The 24,064-nt window shown below is 38.9% G+C and overlaps 1 protein-coding gene across 1 annotated transcript in view; it reads left to right on the top strand.

Annotated features, from left to right (window-relative positions):
• The window catches only part of LOC140923905 (endosome/lysosome-associated apoptosis and autophagy regulator 1-like), a 20,372-nt gene extending 656 nt beyond the window's left edge, over positions 1 to 19,716 (top strand). The window contains exons 2-12 of the mRNA XM_073373926.1: positions 2,995 to 3,257; positions 5,568 to 5,815; positions 8,404 to 8,496; positions 9,115 to 9,232; positions 10,034 to 10,228; positions 10,647 to 10,933; positions 12,561 to 12,913; positions 13,541 to 13,772; positions 14,667 to 14,854; positions 16,440 to 16,696; positions 18,388 to 19,716. Coding sequence (XP_073230027.1) covers positions 2,995 to 3,257; positions 5,568 to 5,815; positions 8,404 to 8,496; positions 9,115 to 9,232; positions 10,034 to 10,228; positions 10,647 to 10,933; positions 12,561 to 12,913; positions 13,541 to 13,772; positions 14,667 to 14,854; positions 16,440 to 16,696; positions 18,388 to 18,971 — 2,818 coding nt within the window. The 3' untranslated portion in view covers positions 18,972 to 19,716. The remainder of the gene's footprint in view (positions 1 to 2,994; positions 3,258 to 5,567; positions 5,816 to 8,403; positions 8,497 to 9,114; positions 9,233 to 10,033; positions 10,229 to 10,646; positions 10,934 to 12,560; positions 12,914 to 13,540; positions 13,773 to 14,666; positions 14,855 to 16,439; positions 16,697 to 18,387) is intronic.
• The last annotated feature ends 4,348 nt before the right edge of the window (positions 19,717 to 24,064 follow it).

Genomic DNA, 24,064 nt, shown 5'->3' with positions numbered 1-24,064 from the left:
GTCGTCACTTTCGAAGCGCGTGTACCGTGCGTGGTGTTAGCGAACCTGCAAAGTCGGACGGCACATCTATACTTGTATACTTGTATATAATTATTGTGATGGTGTCTGCCCTGACGTCCACCGCGGTCAAACGTCTAAATCGTTATTTTTGTTTTTTATTGCTGGGATTTCATTTACCAGTTAGAGAAAAATGGGCAAAGATGTATAAATCAGGTAGTCAAAATAACTATCTTTCCATTTTTCTCAAAATTTTGAGCTTTTTTCGCTGAAAACGCTTCGCGCTAAAAGAGAATCATGTTTGAAAATGGCGCCGATAATAACGTCAGCATCGGTTTTCAATCACTTAGAATTTTTTTAGTAAACTTTTAAAAAGTTTAATAAACTAACAGGATGTTGGTAATACCCTAAACTTTCGATAGTGAAAGTAGCAACCTTAACTTTGAAGTATTTCGCTTAACTTTTGCAAATTTCACTCGTTTGACCGCTGTGAAGCCCTGACGTCATCTGGTGTGTGACGTCACAGAGCATTTGGTGTTTCCAGGCAACACCGAAGAGTGTCTTGCTTTGGTCGTATTTGTATTGGTTTGGTTTTTTAACAGCTGTTTTAGAAGTCAGTAAGTGCTTTTTGTAGTGAATTTCAAATGCAAAAGTACTAGTAAGAGTAAATGGAAGAGATTTTGGATAATTAGCCTTAAGATATGAGTGAAAAATAAATCAATGCAACAAAACATGTTTTGCTTGCAGACGAGTGTATCAGCTCAGTTGTTCAATCTGTTCTCTAAAAGCGCAATGAAATGTGTTTACGTTGGGTTTTCACCGTCAAAACAGCAGTCATTCTAAAAATATCTTTGAATTCAGGTTTAATAGGGCTCGATCAACTTTATGCAGGTCTCACTGGCAGAAGTTCTAGGGGAAAGGTTTAAGAAATGAAATGTTTTCCAAGTCACCTCAGTATTCCACGTGGCCTAGTAATAATGATACACCTGGCGTGCAGAAGGTCCTGAGTTCAAATCAGGCAGAACCTGTTTTTCTTTTCTCTTCTCTTCTCTTCTCTTTTTCTTTAGTTTTCTTTTTAGTAATTATTGCAGTTTTCTTTTGTTTCTTTATATACTGTATTTATTTGGCTATAAGCCAAGCGATTTTTACACAAATTGAAGCTGAAGTACAGTGAAATGTGAGCCCAAAAGGGGGGGCTCAGCTTATGGCGAATAGTTTTTTACAAAAAATGTTTTTTCAGTGCATTGAAACTCTACAAAAATGGGGATGTATTCACTTATAAGCCAAGCATATAGCACTGGCTAAAGATCGAATCAATCGCGATACTACAAATCTGAATGTTAAGTTAGCTAATTAGAGAGCACAGAAATCCAGTTCCAAATTGTCAAAATATCTGACAAAAACAAGTCTCTCAGCTAAAATCTCTCATTGGTAAGCCTTTTACAATGAGGGAAGGTGTAAAACAAATGAAAGATGTCAAGGAATGTGTAAACAAAAATTATCCACCTGCATGTTGTTTGGTCAAACATGTGCTTCGAAACATATGCCTGGTTACTAAGCACAGACGAAAGCAACGCAAACTGATGTAGTTTGTTTTGATTGAAAGGTATGTGATCATTTCAATCATTTTGCGATGAAGACATGATGAAAGATTGATAGCAGTGAAAACCCAAACAACAAATATAAATATTGTATGTTTCCCTAGAGTCAAAAGAGAAGGTACTTTTTTTTCAAAATTGTTAAGTTTCAAGTACAGTAGTTAAAAGTATGGTCTCGGCTTATAGCCGGGTGTTTTGCATTTATCTTTTGTTCTTGGTGATGCTGATTCTACAAGTTTAAAGTTTAGGGTCTCGACTTATCGCCAAGATCGGCTTATGGCCGAATAAATATGGTAGCGTAAGTTTTTTTAAATTTATAAATTTTCTTCCCTATTGCTTTATTTCCCTTTCAACTTCTTGTCGTTCCCCTGAAGTCCTTCGTGAGGTCCTTTGATTCACATATTTCTAGAAGAGTGGTTTCCAGAATCTTGCATTTGGCAAGTATATTTTGTACAATGATACCCTGGAATACCCTGCTAGCAGAGCTGCCCCTCTTACCCACTTGCTTGGCAGTGATATAAATTAATAAGCTAGTACTAGTTTCAGTGGGTTGAACCTCTCGGTATGGACACCTCTCTAATATGGACACCTCTCTATTACAGACAGTTTCCTATGTACCGACAAAATTCTCATACATTTCCTCTAAAAAAAACTCCTATAATACGGACCCTCTCTAATACGGACAACACAAAATCTCGGCCCTTGGGAGCAAATTCAAATTCTTTATTATGGACACTCTGGGACAAGGTGTCGATAATTTGCGGTATATGTACCATTTCCTGTCGGCAGTTACACAAACATTGACACTTTATCAGTCAGCGATACCAATACCAGAACAATGTCTTAGGCGAAGTATTTTGTTTTGTTCCAAAATTCGTATGAACTGACATTGTAGCTTCTGAGAAGTACAATAACATTAATTAACAAGACACTGAGTTTTGGGCTTGATTTTACTTACTGAACACTCTAAGTGACGTAATCATAGTGACCTCTCTTATATTGACACCTCTCTCATACGGACACTTCGATCTGTCCCTTCAGTGTCCGCATTAGAGAGGTTTGACTGTATCCCTTAGTGACTGAATGTAAGCAAAACTATTATAATTCAAGTAGTTTGGGTGCAAAACTTTACAAAAACTAACAAACAAACAAGCAAACATTACAAAGAAAAAGACAATGACATTTGAATCTCTGCAGTGCATTTCAGTAAATTTTTCTTTAACACTAGGGATTGCTTGATCGACTTTATCAGAATAGATTGGGTTGAGCATAAAAACTGACATTATTTCCTTATGCTCGTATTTTTGATTCAAGCAAAAAGCTGGTGGGATTGCTAAAGTTGCATGGTCACTAATGGAATTAGTTTAATTAGCTGAACAAACTCTGTGATAATTTGCAGTACTGGTGGCGCGTTTCCTCCTAAACCTCAACATAACATACCCTGTGTATGCCCTCCTGGTAAAGGCCTGAATGGAAGCAGCCCCACCAGTCACACATGCACTCCATGTGCAATTGGAGAGTATGGATCAGGGGGGGAAATCATCAATAATTGGAGGGATTGGACTGGAAATGGCATGGTACCTCCTGAGGGATCAGGTCTTATTACATATTGTGATATTTCAAGCAATTATATCAAACATTGTGATTCATGGAAAGCAAGTGGTAAGCAAGGATAATTATTTTTTAAAACTTGATGCAAAATGTTAAGAATAAGGGCAATTGCTTCTTCACAGGGCTCTAAACACTGACAAAAAGATGAAACCACGAGGCCCTAGGCTTAGTGCTTTCATCCGTTTCGAAGTTTTTGGAACCCGTGATAAAACTCAAAGCCCGAATTTTTGACATGTTCTCTTAAATGAAACAATAAAAAATTATGCAGTGACATGTTTTTTTGCTGGTATTGCATTGTTTCCGTGAGTTACGTTAATCAATAGAACATCTCATTAAAATGCAAGTGTTTGATCTCGATCAGGTGAAAAACATGTTTCATCTCAGATGAAAACCTGGTGATATTTTATCTGGTGTTTCATTAGGTATCAAGGTTCATCCATCGTACCCAAATGGTCGTCATTTATTGGCTTTTGAGTGTCTGAATTATTAATGAATTTGACAACTTACATGTAGTTTTCGGTCTGATCTGTTTTCCCTTCAAGATTTCTGTTTTGTGGCTATGGCCTTCCCAATCTCAGTTTAATAATAAACAATAATATTATTAAATAATAATATTATTATTTATATTTTCAATTCAGACTTTTCATTGGCCCTGACACCAATATGTATATTCTCCTCACTGCTCTGCAAATGTTTCTTATTAAGTAGTGAGTACGTGTCTATTGAGAGAATTTGTTTAATCAGCTAGACATCATCAGTGATTAGTTTTGACATTCATTCTTTATTGACCTGTATGTTTGATCTGGTTGTACAGTGGAGAATCCAGGGAAGGGGCCCAGGTGGCCTGCCACCCCTTATTTTTTGACCAAACTTACCAAAAATTTTTTGGGGGAGACCCCCCCCCCCCCCATAACACAAGGTCTGGATCCAGCTCTGTTGTAATTTTGTTAAAGGAGAAAGTCTTCTGTAGCTTAGTGATTGAAAAGCTGAACAAAAACAAGTGACGTAGTGTGTAGCAGTTAAACAAAATACAGTCCAATCTCGCTTTACGGAAACTTCATTAACACCTATGTGTTGTAATAAACCTTTTCTTCTTGAAGGTAAATAATCTCTCAGTTGGCAACATGTTCATGTTCCCAGCACTACAGTACACCAGATAGGATGATTTGTAGATGTCAATTTTTAGACTACTTTTGGTATCCAATGAGTCAGTTTAGAGAATACTTTTAATATTTATTAATATACACGTAGAGATGAGCAATTTTTGAGTGCTCAAGTCAAGTCAAGTCAAGTCAATTTTTATTTAAACTCACACAGAATAATTTAGTGCTTTAAAGTATAAATTCGAGAGGTTGCAAAGGGAAAGAAAATTTCAATTGTAGGTTCACTGTGCAGAGTTTGGGACACCTAAATAGTTTGTGGAACTAACAGAGTAGGTGACCCAAACAAGAATATGAGTAATAGATAGAAGAAGTATAGATACAAAATAGTTATTTTAGATAAAAAAGTATTACTTCACTAATCAAATAGTAGTTAAGATAATATAATCGTAAAACATTAGGATTCAATAATATTATAACCATCAATCACAGAATTCTTGATATGTTGACAAAAACTGGAAAACGGCTTGATTTTCTTAACATCAATAGATAAAGAATTCCAAAGTTTTGGACCAGTGTAACTGAGAGAACGAATGCCGTATTGAGTGGTATGAACAGATTTAACAAACAGATTATCAATCTGTTATTGACTTGTATTATATGAATGAATTGAAGATACTGGGTTAAAATAATTAACAAAACAATGGATCCTAAATCCTATAGATTTAGTCCTCGGAATTACGGCTTTTTGAAGGATCGGATAGAGATGTTTACTTTAATGTTGCTAAGTTATGTCCTCTTTTATGTCTTAAACATTTTTGTGCTAATAAAAGTTTTTGTCTCACTTAAACAACATAATCTGCTTAACCCTTTAAGTCCCAATAGCGACCAACATCAATTTTCTCCTAACAATATCCATAGATTGTCAAGTGCAACATCTATGAGAATTAATCGAATGATCACAAAGAGAAAAATCTCTGATCTTTTATCAGTTTCTCCCATTTAATTCTGTAAGGAATTGTATAGAAATCAGTTTGGAGAATTTGTTTGTGGATATTGGGGTTTAAAGGGTTAAATAATACGGACACTTTCTATGGACGCTTCAGTGTCCATACTAATGGGTTTTGACTGTAAAAATCTCTCAGCAAAGTACTTTATAAACACCATAAAATTACTATGCCTTTATTATTTTTATCTTTTATAATGCCTTTGTTTGTTTGTTTGTTTGTAAGCAATTCCATTTTTTTATTGATTTACATAGCTGATAACTACACACTTGAATCTGGTGACAATCGTGGGTCAAGGTGCCTGGTTTCTGTATTACTGATGACCAGGAAGTTTGTCCTGACTAACAACAATGTTAGTTTTGACTATCGCGTAGACAGCCGAGACTGCAGACCTGGAGTCTTTGGATGCGATGGTCTAGGTTTCTTTATTGATGGTCAGCAAGTACTACAATACCAAGGAAACCAGTTTCACTGGGTTACAAAGACTTATAATTTAAAGAAGGTATTAAGTTTGAATCAAACTTTGCCTGCTGATAGCGTTATGCTTCATAAAACAGAGTTGTGACGGCTGGGCTCAAAATAATTGATATTGGCCATTCATGTTGACCAGCCCAACAAATTTTGGCCAGCTTGATCATTGTTTGTTTGTGACTGGTCAAAATGTATAGAAAATGCGTATTTCAAAGTTAAATTGTCAAGCAATAATGAATTAAAGTAAAAAAGATCCCCTTGTAAGCTCACAAATGTGAAAATATGTATTTACATTCGGCGGAGCTAAACGTAGTGGCAGTGACAGAGAATGTAAATACTTTCCTATTGGTATGAATGCACATGAGCCGCTATGGCGTTAATTGACTCTATTGTTATTAGGTATATGAGGTTTTGACAGTTGTAATGTATTCATCTCAGCTCTTGAACTACCGGTATCAACTTTTATTTTTATATCTTACTTTATTCATCTATCAATATAATTATTGATTTTTTACCTTTAACCCCCAGAGGTTGTGCGACCACATCGGTTGGGGAATACGTTCCCAATTTTTTCCCATTGGGTTTTTTGGGTTTTCATATCAGGCGGCGCACGTGAATAGTTTAGCCTGAGTGACTTTATTTAGGAATATTTGTATACCATTCTTTATGTTATGATATTTGGACGGCATTAAACACTCAGGCTCCATAGTTCGAGCTGCACACCCACATACCTGCCAACCTCCGGAGATCTAAAATCTGGAGACTCTCTATTTTGCACTAAACCCCCCCCCCCCCCCCCCCCACCCCCGCGCCAACAAGTTGCCTTTATAGGACATTATATGACGTCTTACATGACGTACATGGGATCAAAATCATTGTAATGACAAACTAATCTTTGTCATTGACTAAACATGTGCAAAAATGTCCCTTAAACTGCACAATGAATTAAAAAAGTTCGAATTTTGTGAAAAAATGGACTACCTTATTCTCCTTTATTTTCGCGGGACTTAAATTTCGCGAAAATTTTCTCGGCACATTTCGCGAGTCTTTAATTTCACGATCGCGGGAGAAAAATTGAGTTTGCAGCGAATTTAATTTCGCAAAATTGACGATTAAGTGACTGTATTTTTTTTTTTTTACAAAAATTGTACGTTAATCAACAGTTGAAACAAAACCAATATGCTGTCCCTTAGCCGCAGCCGTATTCCTCTAAAAGTCAGTCTTACAGTAATAAAAAAAGTCTTCTTGTTCTTCCGAGTCGTCATCGAGTATCGAGAGTATCGTTACATGTCCTTTCTAGGAGATCTCAACAGAACCTTCAGTCTCTTCAAATGGATCCTCAGGGGGAAGACTAAATGATTCCGCTAATAGTTGGGCGATCCCAGCCTTTTCCCACCCTTTAGTGATGTGACAATTTTAAAATTTTTTAAAACTAAACTAGTGAGCAGCACTCTGCGAACTGTTGCTGTAAAACTTGTTTATTCTCCTACGCGTTTCGTCTAACTAACGTAGAATTCTTCAGGGAGTTTTACAATCAAGTACTAAACACCTGTATTTAAGCCATAATATGACTAAAACTAATGATGGTCACAAACATTGAAGGTTTGGCCGGATTTACGAAAAGGAACAGGTGCAGCTGTGAAATTTTTTTACGCAAGGCGTGAGAAAACTTTGGGGCCACGGTTTTAGCTAAAATAAGTAATAAACAAGTTTTACAGCAACAGTTCGCAGAGTGCTGCTCACTAGTTTAGTTCGAAAAATTTTAAAAATTAACATCTAAAGTTGATAGATGATAGCTCCTTGTACTAACACCTTGTGTTAAAGATTGTTTAGGACCCTTGAAAACACAAATACATGATTTTCTATGTCCATTAAATTTCGCGAGATCAAAGTTCGCGGTCGTTATTTTTCGCGGGTCTTTAAGTTCGCGAATTTTTTAAAATCGCGAAAATCACGAATTTAACAACCCGCGAAAATTAAGGAGAATAAGGTAAATTTCAAACTAAAGCACAGAAATGCTCAAAAGTCCATTTTATCCGGGAGATTTGGTGCTCTAATCGGGAGATCGGGAGATTTGATGAAAAACTTGGAGACTCCTGGGAAAACTGGGAGAGTTGGCAGGTATGCACCCATTCCCGTCTCTTAGTCGTGAATATAAATAGGAAAGGAAATCTACATTGTGTGGGGCAACACATAACTCACAGGAGCGTTAATGAAAAAAAGGAATAAATTGTATAGAATATTATTAGATGAACAAGAAAACATGCAATCTTGTTAATGCCACCCCTCAGTACCACAGGGTGTCCAAAAAACAAAACATACCACCCTCAGTACCACAGGATACCCAAGAACCACTGAATGCCACCCTCTCACTTCCACAGAATGCTCAGGATTAGCATTTGCCCTTTTCATTTTAACATCAACAATTAGCATGACTTTAAGTTTTGGTTTATGTGTAGATATGAAAATGTGCTTGTGAAGGAAATCAAAAGATACTTGTGAAGCAAAATAGACCTGTCTTGAACAGCAAACGTCATTTTGACAAAAATCATCTGTAAGTTTGATATTTGTGTAGGTAGCCAAGCTCTTCAAATGCTAAAATTCATACTTGTATTCTAGGGTTCCCATACACTGAAGTGGGTTTTTCGGAAGAGGTGTTTTAGTTATGGATATTCCTTCTTAGACAAGGCTTTCATCCGTTCTATAACCTTGGTAAGTCACACAATTATTTTATAATGGTAAATATAGAACTAAGTGGAGTTAAATTTTGGTCTGTTATAATCATCTCTAGGGGCAGGCACAGATCCAAACCAACTTTCACCATTTTGTAGAAAACTGTCAGATATATTTGACAAGAGGAAATGAAACTCTTGATAAGAGAATTTTTTAGGAGATTTATTCCAGACTTGGTTGCGCTTGCAGTTTAGTAATATTTAAATTAAAAAAATAGTCCAATCGGTCATGGTTGAAATTTAAAATCTATGGCAATTTGAGACAGAAATAATGGCAACTTTTGGCTATTATAAGAGACTTTGGTGTTGGATTAATATTAGCAGTGTGACTTCTGCTAATTAACTACGTACCGTCAACTCCCTTTATTGCGGACACCTTATGGACCTCGAGTTAGTGTCCTGTCCATATTATCGGTAGGCAAGAGTTGACTGTAATAAATATTGATTTGCCAAATTCCACGCACCTCTGTTAATTTTCAACCAAGTGTGTCAACTATCCAAGGTTCAAAGATAAAAGTAAGGATATTACATTACGTTTCTCCTTCGTTAAAAAGTATTTGTTTAATTTATGTATTTAAAAAGACTGTGTATTCTTTAGGTTGGCTCAGATGAACCAAACGTGAAATGCAAACATTGTCCACCAGGTTACTTCAGTAATCAAGAGGGTGCCTCACAATGCACCGCATGTTCATATTTTCAGTTTCAGGCGAAAGAAGGTTGGTGCATTATTTATCACATAATAGACCTTTGTGCAGAGGCCCTGCCGGGGGGGGGGGGGGGTCCATGTCGTCCATCTGAATTTTAAAACGTCTCGTGTCCGTGTTTATAAATGCTTGTCGCTTATTGTCAGCTTTGCCGTCACTGTCGCAATTTGGCCAAGGGAGGTTGTCTCTTGTCACGATTTCATTTTATGCGCTGTCGCTACTTTTTGGGCCATATCGCTTGTCGGAATTTACCCTGGCAGGGCCTCATGTACAGAAATCCACCCTCTCAGCTATTCTTTCAATTCACAATCATCATGAGAGGTAGATGAGACTGATTAAGACTGATCTATAATTTCTTCGAGCTCTAGAGGTCAATATTATTATTTTTATTTTACAAGCCAGCTAATTCATGACAGTTGATATACATTTGTAACTATGACTAATGCATCAAAGCAAATGAAATTTGTCTTATCTGGTATATCTGCTGCATTGTGGGTTCCTAAACGGAACATAAATTCCCAGAATTTGTGGCAACCTATCAGAATTGAAAAGGACTGATTATTATGTTAAAATACCCTTTCTTTTGTTGCAATAAACTTGCATAGCTGTTGGCCATGTGAGGGAAATGCTTCATAGTTCCTTCAGTATAGTAGGTAATTGTCAATCAACCACTTTCACAACTGTTGCCGGTTTTTGTGGCAAGTGTGCTCAATTATTTTGCCTTGTTAAGATCTATTTTTGTTTGTTTGATTTTTTGAAGAAAGAGCTTGTATCTGATAAGAGCTCATTATTTGAATATGTGCATGTTTTCAGGTCAGACGAAATGCGACCCTTGTGCAGAAAATACTTTTGCCATGATAGGTGCCTCAAAGTGTATCCCATTGCCTAAATGCACTAAGGATGACGTCATTAGCGCCCCTGGAAACTTGACTACATGTTCCTGTAACAACAATACTGGTGTGTGTACAACCACAGTACAAGAAAAGTTTGTCACCGTTAACTTAAAAGGTGAGTCAACGCACTGTAAATCCTAGATCTATTAAGCCCCCCCCCCCCCCCCCGGGCTTATTTATTTCAAGCCCATTTGATGGGAGATGGGGGGCTTATTTAATTTAGAATTGATGGTGATATCAGTTGAACCTCGCAGTTGTGAGCACAATTTATGCAATTGTGTAAGAGAAGCCTGAAAAAAAAAATCAAGACTTCAATGGGATTTGAACCCGTGACCTCGCGATACCGGTGCAGTGCTCTGACCAACTAAGCTATGAAGCCACTGGTGTTGGGAGCAGGTCAACTATGTTTAATATGTTCTGTTAAAAGAGATGAAAGGTGACAGATGTATATGAAATAAATATATGTGAACTGCGGAAATGAAATCAAGTGAAGAATGATCTTTATTAATAAAATCTCGTGAATTATTTGATAGATGGAAAAGGACCAAGGATTCTTTGCAACCGACAAAAAAATTCTACGATAACTCCTTCATCGAAGACAATGCAATGTCGTTGTCAACCTGGATTTGAGATTTTTCAAGGCAAGGATGGACAAATTCAGTGCAAACCGTGTTCAAAGGGAAATTTTTCTACTGGTATGAAATGTGCTACATGCAAAGCTGGCCATGTAGCCTTGCCAGGCAAGCACTACTTTTTGTGGAGGAATGACACATTACCAGAAGGCTTCTCTGCTTCTTGTTCCGGTGACTGTACTATTGAGGTTTGTCAAATATTTAGAAGTTCTTTAAAAACTCTGACGATTGTTTTCAAGATGGCGAGAAACACAGCTAGGTGCTCGCTTAACCCTTTAAGCCTCAATTATGACCAACATCAATTTTTTCCTAACAATATCCATATGTTGCCAAGAGAAATAGTTATGAGAGTTAATAAAATGATCACTAAAGAGCAAATGCTTTGATCTGTTATCAAACTCTCTCTTTTAATTCTTAAAGGAAATGTATGGAGATAAGTATGGAGAATTTATATGTGGATATTGGGGCTTAAAGGGTTAATGGACTACAAGTAGCTCCTTAGCGAGCAGATGCACGAACGCGCGTGAAAATCCCCACCCTCGAAGAAGGTCCTCCCTCGACGTGTCATCCTCGCGACTGGCCATTTCTCACGCGTTCTCCTATTTTGCCCGAACTACTATTCCTCAGAAAAATGAGGAAGAACTTGACTGTTATAGGTAACTGTTATGTCTCCTGAGCGTTCTTACTAGGGACCTTACAAAACTACGACGGCGACGGCATCGGAACCTCAGAAAAGCAAAACAACAACTTTGCGCGTGTATAACGCTTTTCTGTCAATTTCTTTGCCGTGCCTGCACAACTAAGACGTGAAATGGTCAAATTTTAAGTTTACTTGAGAACGGGAACGACAAGGCGATAAATTCTACCATCTCTGTCTGAACTCGTGCGCGATTCCATGCCTTCACTTCCTACCTAAATTCCTTTCTTTTAAGTAATAGGGCGACTTGGGATAATCGCGAAATAGTTTCAAAGGATGCGAAGTCTATTTTCCGCGGCGTTTTTGTGGTCGTCGCCGTTGTCGGGTCGTAAGGTCCCTACTGAAAGTTCTAAACAACAAAGATAAGTTTTGAAAAGCTGTTAAGTAGACTTGTTTTTAAAAGACCCAAGTGCACTGGTAACAGGCTCATAATGGCTAAATTTGGCTGAATTCCGCGACTCAGCCTCTTTAGGTGATAGGAGACAGAACAGTCTGTCCGGTTTACAGTCAAGTCGCCCAAAATTTTATCATACCCAGCAACATCCTAACATCTTAATCGCCCTTGTTTCGTTACATCAAATCTTCAAGAACAAGATGAATTACTCATTTGCTTGTTTCGTTTCATCAAGGCTAAAAGAATGAGATATGATAAACATTCATCCCGCCCATAGCATCATTGCTTGAAGAACGAGATTTGCTTACACGATTGGCCTGCTTGTTTTGTATCAATATCTTACAGAACGAGATATATTACGTACACTCCTTACAAAAATTTCCGGCTTCTTTACTAAAAATTTCTAGCAATTTAACTTCGGGCGAGATGACTTTCGGGCGATTTGACCGGTTACCGTCTGGGTTTCCCATGTACGGTTATCCATGGCAGTCTTGGATGCTCGATTCCAGATGTCTTGTCAGTGGAAAATTGGATTCTGGATAACATGTCAGTGGAACCTAGATTCCGAATTCCAATCATTAGCCGGATTCTGGATTCCTTGAGCTGGATTCCGGATTCCAGATTTCACAACCAAATACTTTCCAGATAAATTCCGGAATCTGGATTACTTTACGTAGCTGTTCCTTAAAAACAGAACGAATAATCTGAAATACCTTTTTTCTAGACTGGTTGGATTCCAGCTGGGGATCACATTCGCACAGAACGTGTTGTGGGTAATGTGCACTCTCAGTTGAGGTCTCCTGAAGTAGAGGTGGATTCGGATTTAGCAAAGCTCGTCTTCAGCTGCTCAGTTATGTGCAAATTGACCGGAGTGCCATCTAAACCCGGGCAAGGCGAGACTTTGGCTAAAATAGAGAACTGCAATCTCATATTTCAAGTGTGGAAGAATGGTTCTCTGAAGGATCAAGTAAACTGTACTCGTCCTAAAGGGAAGTTTATTTATCAACATGAGAAGCGACGAGATGGTAATTATATCACGCATGTTTATCCACTGGAGAAGGGAAGATATCAGTTCAGGTAACAGTAGAGACCTTTCCAGAGGAGTTCACGCTCATAGTTGCATCATGGGTAATCAGGGCAAGATGGCGGGAAATTCGAAGATTTGTATTAGAATTCAAAGCCAGCTAATTCTTCCTGAATTCATATATTTGATGCTTTCTCTTTGAAAAGAGTAGCTTACGAGTTCAAAGAAACAATACACTAAATCTGGAGTGCAAAGAATACTATCGACTTTTCAAAGAGAAAGCAACAATTGTATGAATTCAGGAAGAATTAGCTGGCTATGAATTCCAAAACAAATCTTTGCATTTCCCGCCATCTTGCCCTGATTACCCATGATGCAGCTATGAGCGTGAACTCCTCTATTCTAAGACGAGGACATTTCGAGAACGAGATTTTCTCAATACTACGTAGTGCGCACGCGTGAACCAGCGTCATTTTGGTGGAAAATCGGGATAGCCATCGTCACTCTACTACGAGTTTTGCCGTAGTGGCGGAAACATGTTATCAAATGTTGGAAGTTTGATCAATATTTGCGATCGGGAGAATGCTAATAACTTTTCTAGCGAAAAAAGTATAATTTTTGGATTTTAATACTACTGAAACCGAAATGTTTAAGTTTAATGGCCTTTCTTTTGGTTACAGATGGACGTTCTACCAGCTAGACGATACTTTCTCTTCAGCATTTGAAGCGAAGGTATCCAACATAAGCATCCTTGGTGCAAAGTCTGGCGCGGCTCGCAACTGTACTGCATGCCCACCTGGATATCATAGCACAGCGGACAACACTGACTGTAAAATTTGTCCAAATGGAACTAAAAGTTCAGCAGGTTCTGATAAATGCGATCCATGTCAAGGGCAGACTTTTGCCGCACAGGTATACAGCTTCACGTTTGCTACAAGAGTCAGTGAGGGTTCAGTCACACACACAGGGGAGCAAGGGTGGCGCAGTGGTGAGAGCACTCGCCTCCCACCAATGTAGCCCGGGTTCGAATCCTGGCGTCGGCGCCATATGTGGGTTGAGTTTGTTGTTGGTTCTCTCCCTTGCTCCGAGAGGTTTTTCTCCGGGTACTCCGGTTTTCCCCTCTCCTTAAAAACCAACACTTTCAAATTCCAATTCGATCTGGAACGCACGGACACGTTTCAACGAGTTCTTATGAACTCCTTAGTGCTCCGTGGGTAAAACAAATTACAATTACAATTTATAATTTACATTTTTTTTACTTTCATTGTCGTTTTGTGGTTATAGATTCTAAACAATGAAAACTCTGTTATGAGTTGTGAGTAAGCCGGTCAGTCAGTCAGTTAATCAGTTAATCAGTCAGTCACTTTATCAGCCAACAGTCAGTGAGTCATACATGATTTTCATAATTATATTCATAACTTCGTAAGTGAGTCAGTTAGTCAGTCTGTCAGGAAGGGAGACAGTCAGTTAGTCATTTAATTAGCCAACCAAGCAGTCAGTCAGTTAGACAGTCAGTCAGCTAGCCAGTCAGTCATTCAGGTTATCAGTCCCTCAGTCTGGCCGTCTGGTATGATGGTCAGGTAGTCAGTCAGTCAGCCAGCCAGCCAGCCATTCATTCATTCCTGGCCATATGAATGCTAGACAGTAATCGAATGGAAACGTGACCCCCTCTTAATACATCTGTCATACACCATGTAGTAACCTCATTTTGAAATTATTCTCGGAGATCGGTTTACATTGAGTTATTCCTCGTGTCTTGATGCATGAGCTAAAGTGTTTTTTTTGTTTGTTTGTTTGTTTGTTTAGAAGGGTAGTGAAGAATGCCTTCCTTGTGGAAGCAATACAAAAGTTCTACCAAACAAAGATGGCTGTGGCACAAATGGATGTACATTCAGTCCCGCATCTGGTGTAGATTATGACCTCAATGCGCTTTCCCGTCCCGGCGGATCAATGATTAAAGTCAATTTACCAGGACTACACCCATGGGGTCGAAGGTAAATTCCTTTCCTTTCCCCACCCTCTCACCCAGAGTATTTATGGGTTTAATTTGTTACGACCAAGAGGGGGTCGGAAAAGTTGTGGAGGAAGGTGTCTGCAGTCATTACTGCTGTTTGTGATTGGCTCAAAGCCCTCAACTGATTCTTCACAACCAACCGGCGTTGACCAAATTTGGAAGACGCGAGCAGTCGATGGTATATTGGAATGGAGACGAGGTTGATCGATGGAAATATTTTCCTGGAAACGAGGCTGAAGGGGAATAGACCATCGATCAATCTCGTTTCAAGGTGCGGCCGCCTAGCCGTTTATTCACGAGTGAACTAAAGAAATTACGTTTACGGCTATCCAAAGACGAAATAGCTAAATTTCGAACCAGACATTCCGAAAAAAAAAACTGAACGAAAGAAATGCAACTGTACGCAAAACATATTGTTCGATGGATGTTATGTACTTTTTGAGGAGTATCTGCAAAAAAAAAGTGTTTGTATCTTGAAACCGTACCGAGGAATAGGTCAAACCTTAGAAGAAAGTCTTCGAGGATATAGGCTAAGATCGTAAAAATCTTTTGAATGAATAATAAAACAATTATTGAATTCGGCATTCACATGATGTGAGGAATCATGTTATCCACCTCAGGGTAACAACCGGTTTCGCTACTTGTCGAATTCTCTACGTCTTAGTTCGAATCAAACTCGCTACATAGTACTTTTTTTTAAATTTATTTCTTGCACCCTCCAGGGGTGCAAGTTTCGGGCCTTGCCAATAGGCAGCGAGACGAATATGTACGTGGGCCTCGGCACACCCATAGGACGAGTCTCAAACGAACTCGAACGTAGCGAAGTTGTGAAGTAGCGAAACCGTTGTCTCTTCATAATAGACCCTCCCTCGGTTTATTCAATTTTTGACATGCACCAGTTAAGGAAAATCCGTCAATACCACTGGAAAGATTGCCTTGAAACTAATAAAATTGCTAATGTCAAAGCGATACGTCTAAAGCGAGCGAAGATATAGTAGCTCCGCTAGGTTGTGAGAATTTACAGATGTTTGTATGGTGGGGGGCAAGTTTGTGCCCCCACCCCTCTCACCACCACACTATACATACGTCTGTAAAATTTGGATCATTATACGTTTCTGGGAAAACTGCCCACCTAACCCTCTCCTAAGCCAACAATAACACTTACTTCTCACTTAGGGCAAAATGTTGGCATAGGGGAGGGGTAGGTGGGCAGTTTCCCAGAAACGTATTCAAAGTCGACAGACTGCAAATTATAGTAGTTGCTAAAAAATATATCTACGTGTCCCAACTGTTCGTCAGTAGGATGCCTAAAATGCGTGCAATTCCACAATTGGTTTCGGCGCCATTAAATCATCCAAATTTTTGACAATTGATTTTTTTTTCGCGAATTTCGGGAGCTATTTCTTCATTAGTTTTCAACAAATCACTTTCAAACTTGGCAATTTTATTAATTTTAAGGAGCTCTTTTCAGAGGTGTCGACGGCTTTTCCTTAACTTGTCCACGTCAAAAGTTGAAAACTATTGCTAATTATAATTGTTTTCTTGTTATTGCTTTCTTTCTTTAGGAGGTACAGCTCTCGCTTAATATTCCCTTACAGTTTAACATATTATGTCAACCTTTGCACCGTTGATCACGACAATAGCTCGTGTACCTCTCGTGACAGGATCAGCGGTAAAAGAGTTCCCCTTCCCGTGATGGCTTGCAGGTCCTCTTGGTACAATGCCGTAAGCATTGGGTCCGTGATAGGCTACAAACAAAAACCGGATATCCGCTCTGGCTTGATTGTGGAGTTGCTTCACGGTGACAAATGTTTCTTTGGAGGTGAGTGCAGCCAACGAGTTGTGAACAAATTGTAAGAAACAGTAACAGATTGAATATTGAACACAATAGAGGAGAGAAGTCGTTACGTCATGTTGCTATGGTAGCAAAATTTCTGGATCTCGACAAACGGAAAATTTGAATTCGCAGAGTTTTAAACTTCATTGCTCTTAGTCAATTTCATTCTATTTGTCAAATGTTGGCGAAATTTTCTCGGGTTGAATCCGAAAAGACTGAATCTAAGTTTAGAAATAGAATAGAAAAAAGAAATTTGTTGTCTGGTGTTCACGTACTCCATCAAGCGGGGGCCGTGAAATTAGGATGTTCCATGTCGCAGTCGTGCAACGACGGCTTAGAATTGTACAGAAAAAAGGAAACGTGATACGCGTGCAACTACGGTAAACATATTCCTTTTTTGCCGTTCTCGTTGCCGTCGCCGTCGTCCTTGCTTAAGCTCCCTAATGTTGCAGTGTGATCCAGAAATTTTGCTACCATGGTAACGTGACATCCCCCTCGCCTCTTTATAACAAAAGGTAGCTACAAATAAATTCGTCCTCCATTACAATCCTATTATGCAGTTCGAAACAACACCGACTTTGTCCCGGGCTATGTGCAGACGACACCCTCCGAATTTTTGATCGGTTGAAAATTCGTGCGTTTAGTTGTTGCTTTCATACGGAACCACCATAACGGTATGAAAATGTTGACGTCAAGCCGTTCAATAGAGAGCTTTAGCTTGAGGACGAGTACCAGTGCGAGATTTAACATAAAGTTTTTGCGCGTGTTCTAAAAAAATACCCCGGAAAGCTTCATTTTCTTTTTTCTCACCAAAAAAGTTAGTACGGTTATTTATACTGAAGGAGGTTAAGCCCTCTCCCGATAGAAAAATGATAAAACTTCTTACATTTGATAATTTGTTCCCGCCACTACGACAATCTCGCCTAAACTCGTAATAGAAGGACGACTACCACATTTTCCCGCCAAAATGACGCTGGTTCACGGGCGCGCACTACTCAGTATTGGGAAAATCTCGTACTCGTAGTTGTCCTCGTCTCAGAATCTAAAGCTCTCTAATGTTCCGTGTGAACAGAACGAAAATCTTGAACGGTGCAATGTGAACCAAGTGGGCGGTCGAAATTTCGTCTGGTGCCCTGTGCACGTAGCTTCAGTCGTAACCTGGAAAATGGCCATTACACTTGTAAAAGGCGCGGAAGGAGAGTGGACACTTTGACACGTGCTGTTGTCAAGGTGACCAGCGCGACCAGTAATACCTACGAGGATCTAACTAACGTGCTCTCGCAAAGAATAGGAAACTTACGCAACGGCGACGGCGACGGCGACGGCGACGGCAACGAAAAGGGCAAAAGCAATATATTTAGGTTGGTAAAAGAACAACTTTACATGTGCATCACGTTTTTTTGCCATTTCACATGTCTTTATCGATATCGCACAATTCCATATTTCACGTTTTATTGAGCTTGGATACTGTCCGTTGGAATTCAAGTTTTACGTGGCGTTTCCGGTGCCGTCGGTCGCCGTCGTAGTTGCTTAAGCTGCACTATACCTTGATTGAAGATTCCTCCACTATCACCTCACCCGAACGGAACTTAAGGCGGACCTAAAGCGACGCGCGTGCCAAAAAAATATTTATCATAGAACTTGAGCTATGATGTCTTTTTTGATTCTGTCTGAAGGAAACAATGGCCGATACAAAACAACTATTGACCTCAGATGTGACGTTACAGCTGGAGTGGGTCAGCCCGGAAGAGAGAGCAACTTCTCTTTAGTTCAACGGGGCTGTGAAGTTCGATTTGTTTGGAAGTCCTTGTACGCATGCCCGAAATGCCGAGAACAAGACATTACGCGGATTAAGGGAGAATGCATAAACGGAACCCGGAACGTCACGGTACTGCGTTCTATCCCATGCTGGGCACCTGATGAATACCCTGGCGCTAATGTCACGACAGAAGAGTGTGTCACGCCAACTAAATTTGTCACGGTTACAGTCACGGCTACTGTTCTGGCTTTTAGAGAAAAGGTATCAAGCAAAGTAAACAAGATTTTGATTGGCGTGGGAGTAGTGATGATTGTACTTTTATTGGGCGTGGCTTTGTTCTTTGTCTACAAGCATCGCACGATCAAGTATCGGTACTTGAATTGGATGTCACGTAATAAACCCATGAGTCGCCTTGAACAAGAAGATGACGAAGATCACTTTATTGAGGATGACGAACTCGCTTACCCCTCAAATGATAAAGATGAGCCATTCCGAACCTGAACGAGACCCTGCTATACCACTCTAGTTCAAGTTTTCAATAGAAGTTAGAATAAATTGAAGAGTGCAAAAATTAATACCGGTTAGCGTTCTTCAAATTTGTTTTCCTACTTCTCATGTTTTTGCAGCGACTTGTGCCCACAAAGCTTTCAATTCCCAATACCAACAAACAATATACAGCTACTAAATTTTTGTCTTTGTAAATTTGTGATAGAATTTTCAAATACGGCGAGAAAAGTTAGGTTGTTTCGTGTTTTTCTTGTCCTGTAAAGGGTGCCAGTAGAACGCGGGGCGGGGTTGGGGCTGGGGTTGGGGTCTATCCTTTTTTAAAGAATGCTGTTAGGGTTGACCCTAACCTTAACCCTAGAGCTAAACGTAACCCTAAAAAAAGATAGACCCCCACTCCGACCCGGACCCTGCGTTTTACTGACAACCTCTCGTAAAATTGATTTTACGATATGTAAGCTATGATTTGAGAGTTAACTGAGTTGCATAGTTGAAATTTCCCATATTTCTTTTTTTTAGTTTTTATTTTTTGGCTAAACGGACAGAGCCGAGTGTCCGTATTTCATAGGTGTCTATATCAAAGAGCTATAGACGGTAAAGAACTTTACTTTTTTAAGTATGTTTAATTTTTTTAGTGCTGTATAATTAAGCAATTTTGAAAAAATTTTTTACTATTTAAATTAGGTTTTAGTTTCAATTGCTTTTTACTGATTTGCTGTAAATAAAAACAGTTTTGTAACAATCCCTTTTGGTTAGTCATTCTTACAGTAGGCTACCAATAGTTTGCCGTGTTGTTTTTCGTAGCTCATCGAGTGAAACGCGCTCCGACCGAAAATTTTCTACAAATCTGCGTTATAGGCGTGTCTCAAATAAATCCTCCTTGTTAAATTAATTGCAACCTCAGAGAGGTGCTAAATAAAGTTGAATTACAAGTAGTTCTTAATGTTTTTTTAGCTTGACACCCTCGCAGGCCTCTAACAGCTACTAGGGACTTTAAGATCCAACAACGCGACGGCGACAAGAACGTCGCTAAAAAAGTGAATTTCCGTTCTTTCAGTCTTTATAGCGATTATTCCTACCCACTTTGTCAATTGTAGGCGAACCCTCCCGAAGTTGAATTTTCAAGGGACCAAATTCAAGCTCAGAAAGAGAAATAAATCGTCGTTGCTTGTCTTCGTCCTCCATAAAACGCGAAATTAGGCATTTTTACGTCGTAGTCGTGCAAAAACGGGAAAGAAATGTACAAAAAAGTTTGATGCACGTGCGAAGTTGTTGTTTATTGTTTATTGTTTTGTTTGCCAAAAAATTATACAAATCAAATGAAATCTAATTACTTAAACTCTCATGGCGAGGAAGCCCAAGAGAAGCCACCGGGCTTATAAGGAATGGGCTCCCTCAGTTAGATAAATAGAACAAAATATTATCATAATTACACATGGGAAAATCAATGGCAGAGCTACAGTAAATCTTAAAATAAGTATATTAGATAGTCGTACTAATCATAGTTCTAGGCTAAAAAAAAAAAAAAAATATATATATATATATATATATATAAAAATAAATAAATAAAATTAGTTGTTTTACTAATTAAACTAATTGCTTTTTTGACGTTCTCTTTGTCGTCCTCGTCGTTGCATCTTAAGTACACGTTTGTCGGGGGTGCCTGCGTTGCGCGCCAGTAACGGTTTTGTTCCCTAGTGTGACTAATGGCCAGAGTGGAAGATATTTGAAGAAAAGGATGAATGAAGGCTTGCGATAGTGTATTGGGCGCGGGAGGAACCTGCATTTCCTTCTTTCTTCTCGCGCGTCTTTTTGTTTACTCGCGCACCTTGATTTCCCCTTTGCCTTTTCGGATCATTTTACGTTTCTGGGAAACTGCCCACCGACCCCTCCCCTATGCCAACATTTTGCCTTCAGTAAGAACTAAGTGTTAATGTTGGTTTAGCGGAGGGGTAGGTGCGCAGTTTCACAGAAACGTAAAATGATCCGCCTTTTCATTCATAAATCAAGCGATTGCTACGCATGCTAGTGAGGTTCACCGAGTGCCTGGGGGGTGGAGTGCGGGGACAATTTTAGCCATGAATGAACGTCCCAATTACTTGCTCTTGGATCTACGAGGATGCAACTGATTTAATGCCTACAGTGCAGGATGTAGGTGTAATAATTCGAAGCGTGGACCAACAGGCGATTAGGCTTTGATTGGGCTGGATTGTGCTAGCATAATGTTTGGCATAAATCATCAACAGTAGCATAAGTTTCACCCATTTTCCAAAAAAGAGCACTGCTACATAATTTGCACTTGTTACGTAGTTACAGAGCATAATTTACATAAACTAGCATAATTATTGGCATAATTTTAGAAATATACGAGAACTGCTAGGAGTAGCATATTATGCTACTTTCGCAAGGACAATTTATCAGAGCCAGCATGGGCCGGCGATATTCGGCTTATTAATAGTTTTCGCTGATCAAAAGTTTGCAATTTGGAGGTCAAGGCTATAATAGGAGGTGAAGAAAGGCAAGAAAAATAACTTACGACTCCTTGTCATTACTCAGTTCTCTCTTTTGTTTCTTGTTTGAAATGAAAAAAGAAAAAAAATCGGGAAAGGGAAGACAAGAGTATGCGTATGGCGCTATGGCCCATGGAAAGAAAACACCCTAACCCTACCCTACACAGTTTATTATTGTCCTTTGTTTGGAATCCCGTCATGCCAGGGGGAATATATCACGTACAAATTAAATTAAATAGGCTATTAATTCCGAATTGCCTCGAGCTTCTGTTTCAAAGCGACTATTGATATTTAGTAAAATTCAACAAGTGGTCTATTATCAATGCTGCGTTCTGATTGGTTGAGCTAGTACTAGGCTATATGTTATAGCCCACTAGCAGCGAAAGTTAAAAGCGCCGGATTTATGGCCGGAAAAAGGATTAAAGTCTTGCTTTAAGTTGTTTTGTCTCGATATTTTGACCAACTAGTTGGATTTTACTAAAACAATTATTCCTGTTGCCCTCGTGGCCTCTGAGTCAATAGCCCATGAGGCCGAACCCATTCGGGCTAGAGGAATAATGGTTAAAAAAATGATTTGTTTATAATTCAGGACCCCTCCTTCCAGACTCTGTGCGTGACGCCGTCGCTATAAATCGCGTTCCTGTTTCCGCAGTTTTTCCTTTCCGTGTTTCCCTTTGGTCTGCAAAGTTACTTTTTGAGTTTAGTACTTAGATCTTTATAAATAAAGTATCCCAACTGTTAAACAACAAGAAGGTAAAAGTGTCCCACTCTCAAAAAGCACACTGTTAATATTATCTTTCTAAACATATAAATGCTTGGTAAATTGGTTTATCTTCATGGTAAACTCTTAGAATGTTTCAGAACCTTAAAACTTCCTATAACGGCGATACCTTAAAACTTCCTATAACGCCGATACACGTCGGCTTTATATTCTCAAACTCATTAATAATTCATAAAGAAAATACAAAGGAATAAATGTTTAATGAATGTGTGGAAATCAAATGAAAAACTTCTCATTTTTGCATCCTTAATGTCTCCTTCTAAAATCATTTTGTTAGAGAACTGAATAAATATGAAATATTCGACACAGTGTTCGTCAAAAATACTCCACTACGCGTCGTACTTCAACTCTTCCTCTTCTCAGTGTTTCAATTAATTCAAAAATCTCTGTTGTTGGTCAATCGTAGCTGCTCCAATTCAAAATGCAAGCGAATATTAGCCTGAAGTTCATCCGATTGCTTCGAGTCGTTATTACTCCCTCAGTAACTGCTGAGAGGAGAATAATCCCCTCAACAATAATAATAAGAGATAATTATATCATCATGTCTTTGCGTAGGTTTTACAGAGTATAAGAATTTAATAATATTTTAAATTGGCTTTTTAAATAGAGAGATTCATATCATTATGTATATTAGGATTGTATTAGGTTTCGCACCGACCTTTTTTTTCTTCCAAGTATGGCTTCTCAAGTGGTGTAGATTAAGTTATGCGCCCTATGCTACTCATAATGTGGACAGCTTTCTAAAGTTTTATACTGCGAGATAATAATAATAATAATAATAATAATAATAATAATAATGATAATAATAATAATAATAGCGGAGCTCTCGTGCGCGAAGCGCGCAGCGGAGCACCATGGGTAAGAAAATGTGGTAATCTACCCATCTGAGAAAATTTGGTAATCACGTGACCGTACGCCCGACCGTCCGTCCGCACCACAGGCCGACCAATGTAAAATAACTCAGTCAACAGGTATGGCGACCCAAATGCAAATCGAGGTTATTTTGGCGGGAAATCGCATAGCCACCCGCGTCTTGTAAAGCAGAGGCAGCCAAAAATTCAATAAAGACGAAAGCGGAAATTGTTTCTGTATCCGTGTTTTCTAAAGTATTAAGCTTAAATTAATTGTCATGTCCACAAATTTGGAATATAGAGCCAGAGAAAGACAAAAAAAAAAAAGAGAAAAAGCGGCAGGCCAGCGAAACTCAACGAGAAAAAGGGCGACAGAGATCTAGAGCGAGAGATAAAAAACAAAGGAGAAATTTTTTTGTTGGAAGAACAACATGAAAATTTTGTAGCAGCGGTGACAAAATGAGAAAATTAATGCTAGCGGCCACCAATGCAAGAAGAAAATGAGCGGCAGTGAAAAAAAAGTGAACGAGAACACGTACGACATTTCCTCCATAAAAACGTTTTTGGAAGTTTCACGTTGTAGTCGTCCAAAACAACGGCAAAGAAATGAACAAAAAAAGTGAGCTGCACGTGCAAAGTTGCTTTTTTGCTAATTAGACCTATTGTTGTTTTTCACCATTCTCCGGCGTTGCCTTCGCCGCTTAGCATTACACGATTTTATATTTTGTTTGAACAAACTATAAATATTATCGAGAGCTTCGCTTTTAGCCCTGGCTAAATCTATATATTAATGATAATGAACTTTATTAAAGTCTCATGTCTTATGCTCAGACACAGTGCCTCACTGATTGGGGAGACTGGGGAGAAAACATAGAGGAAAAGGTAACTTCTGCTCGCAGGGAATTAACAGAGGGGAGCACCTAGTCGATCTAAACAAGGAAAAACAGG

The sequence above is a fragment of the Porites lutea genome, chromosome 14 (assembly GCF_958299795.1).
Source record: "Porites lutea chromosome 14, jaPorLute2.1, whole genome shotgun sequence".
NCBI classification, from domain to species: Eukaryota; Metazoa; Cnidaria; class Anthozoa; order Scleractinia; family Poritidae; genus Porites; species Porites lutea.
This window is presented reverse-complemented; position numbering and strand designations above follow the sequence as displayed.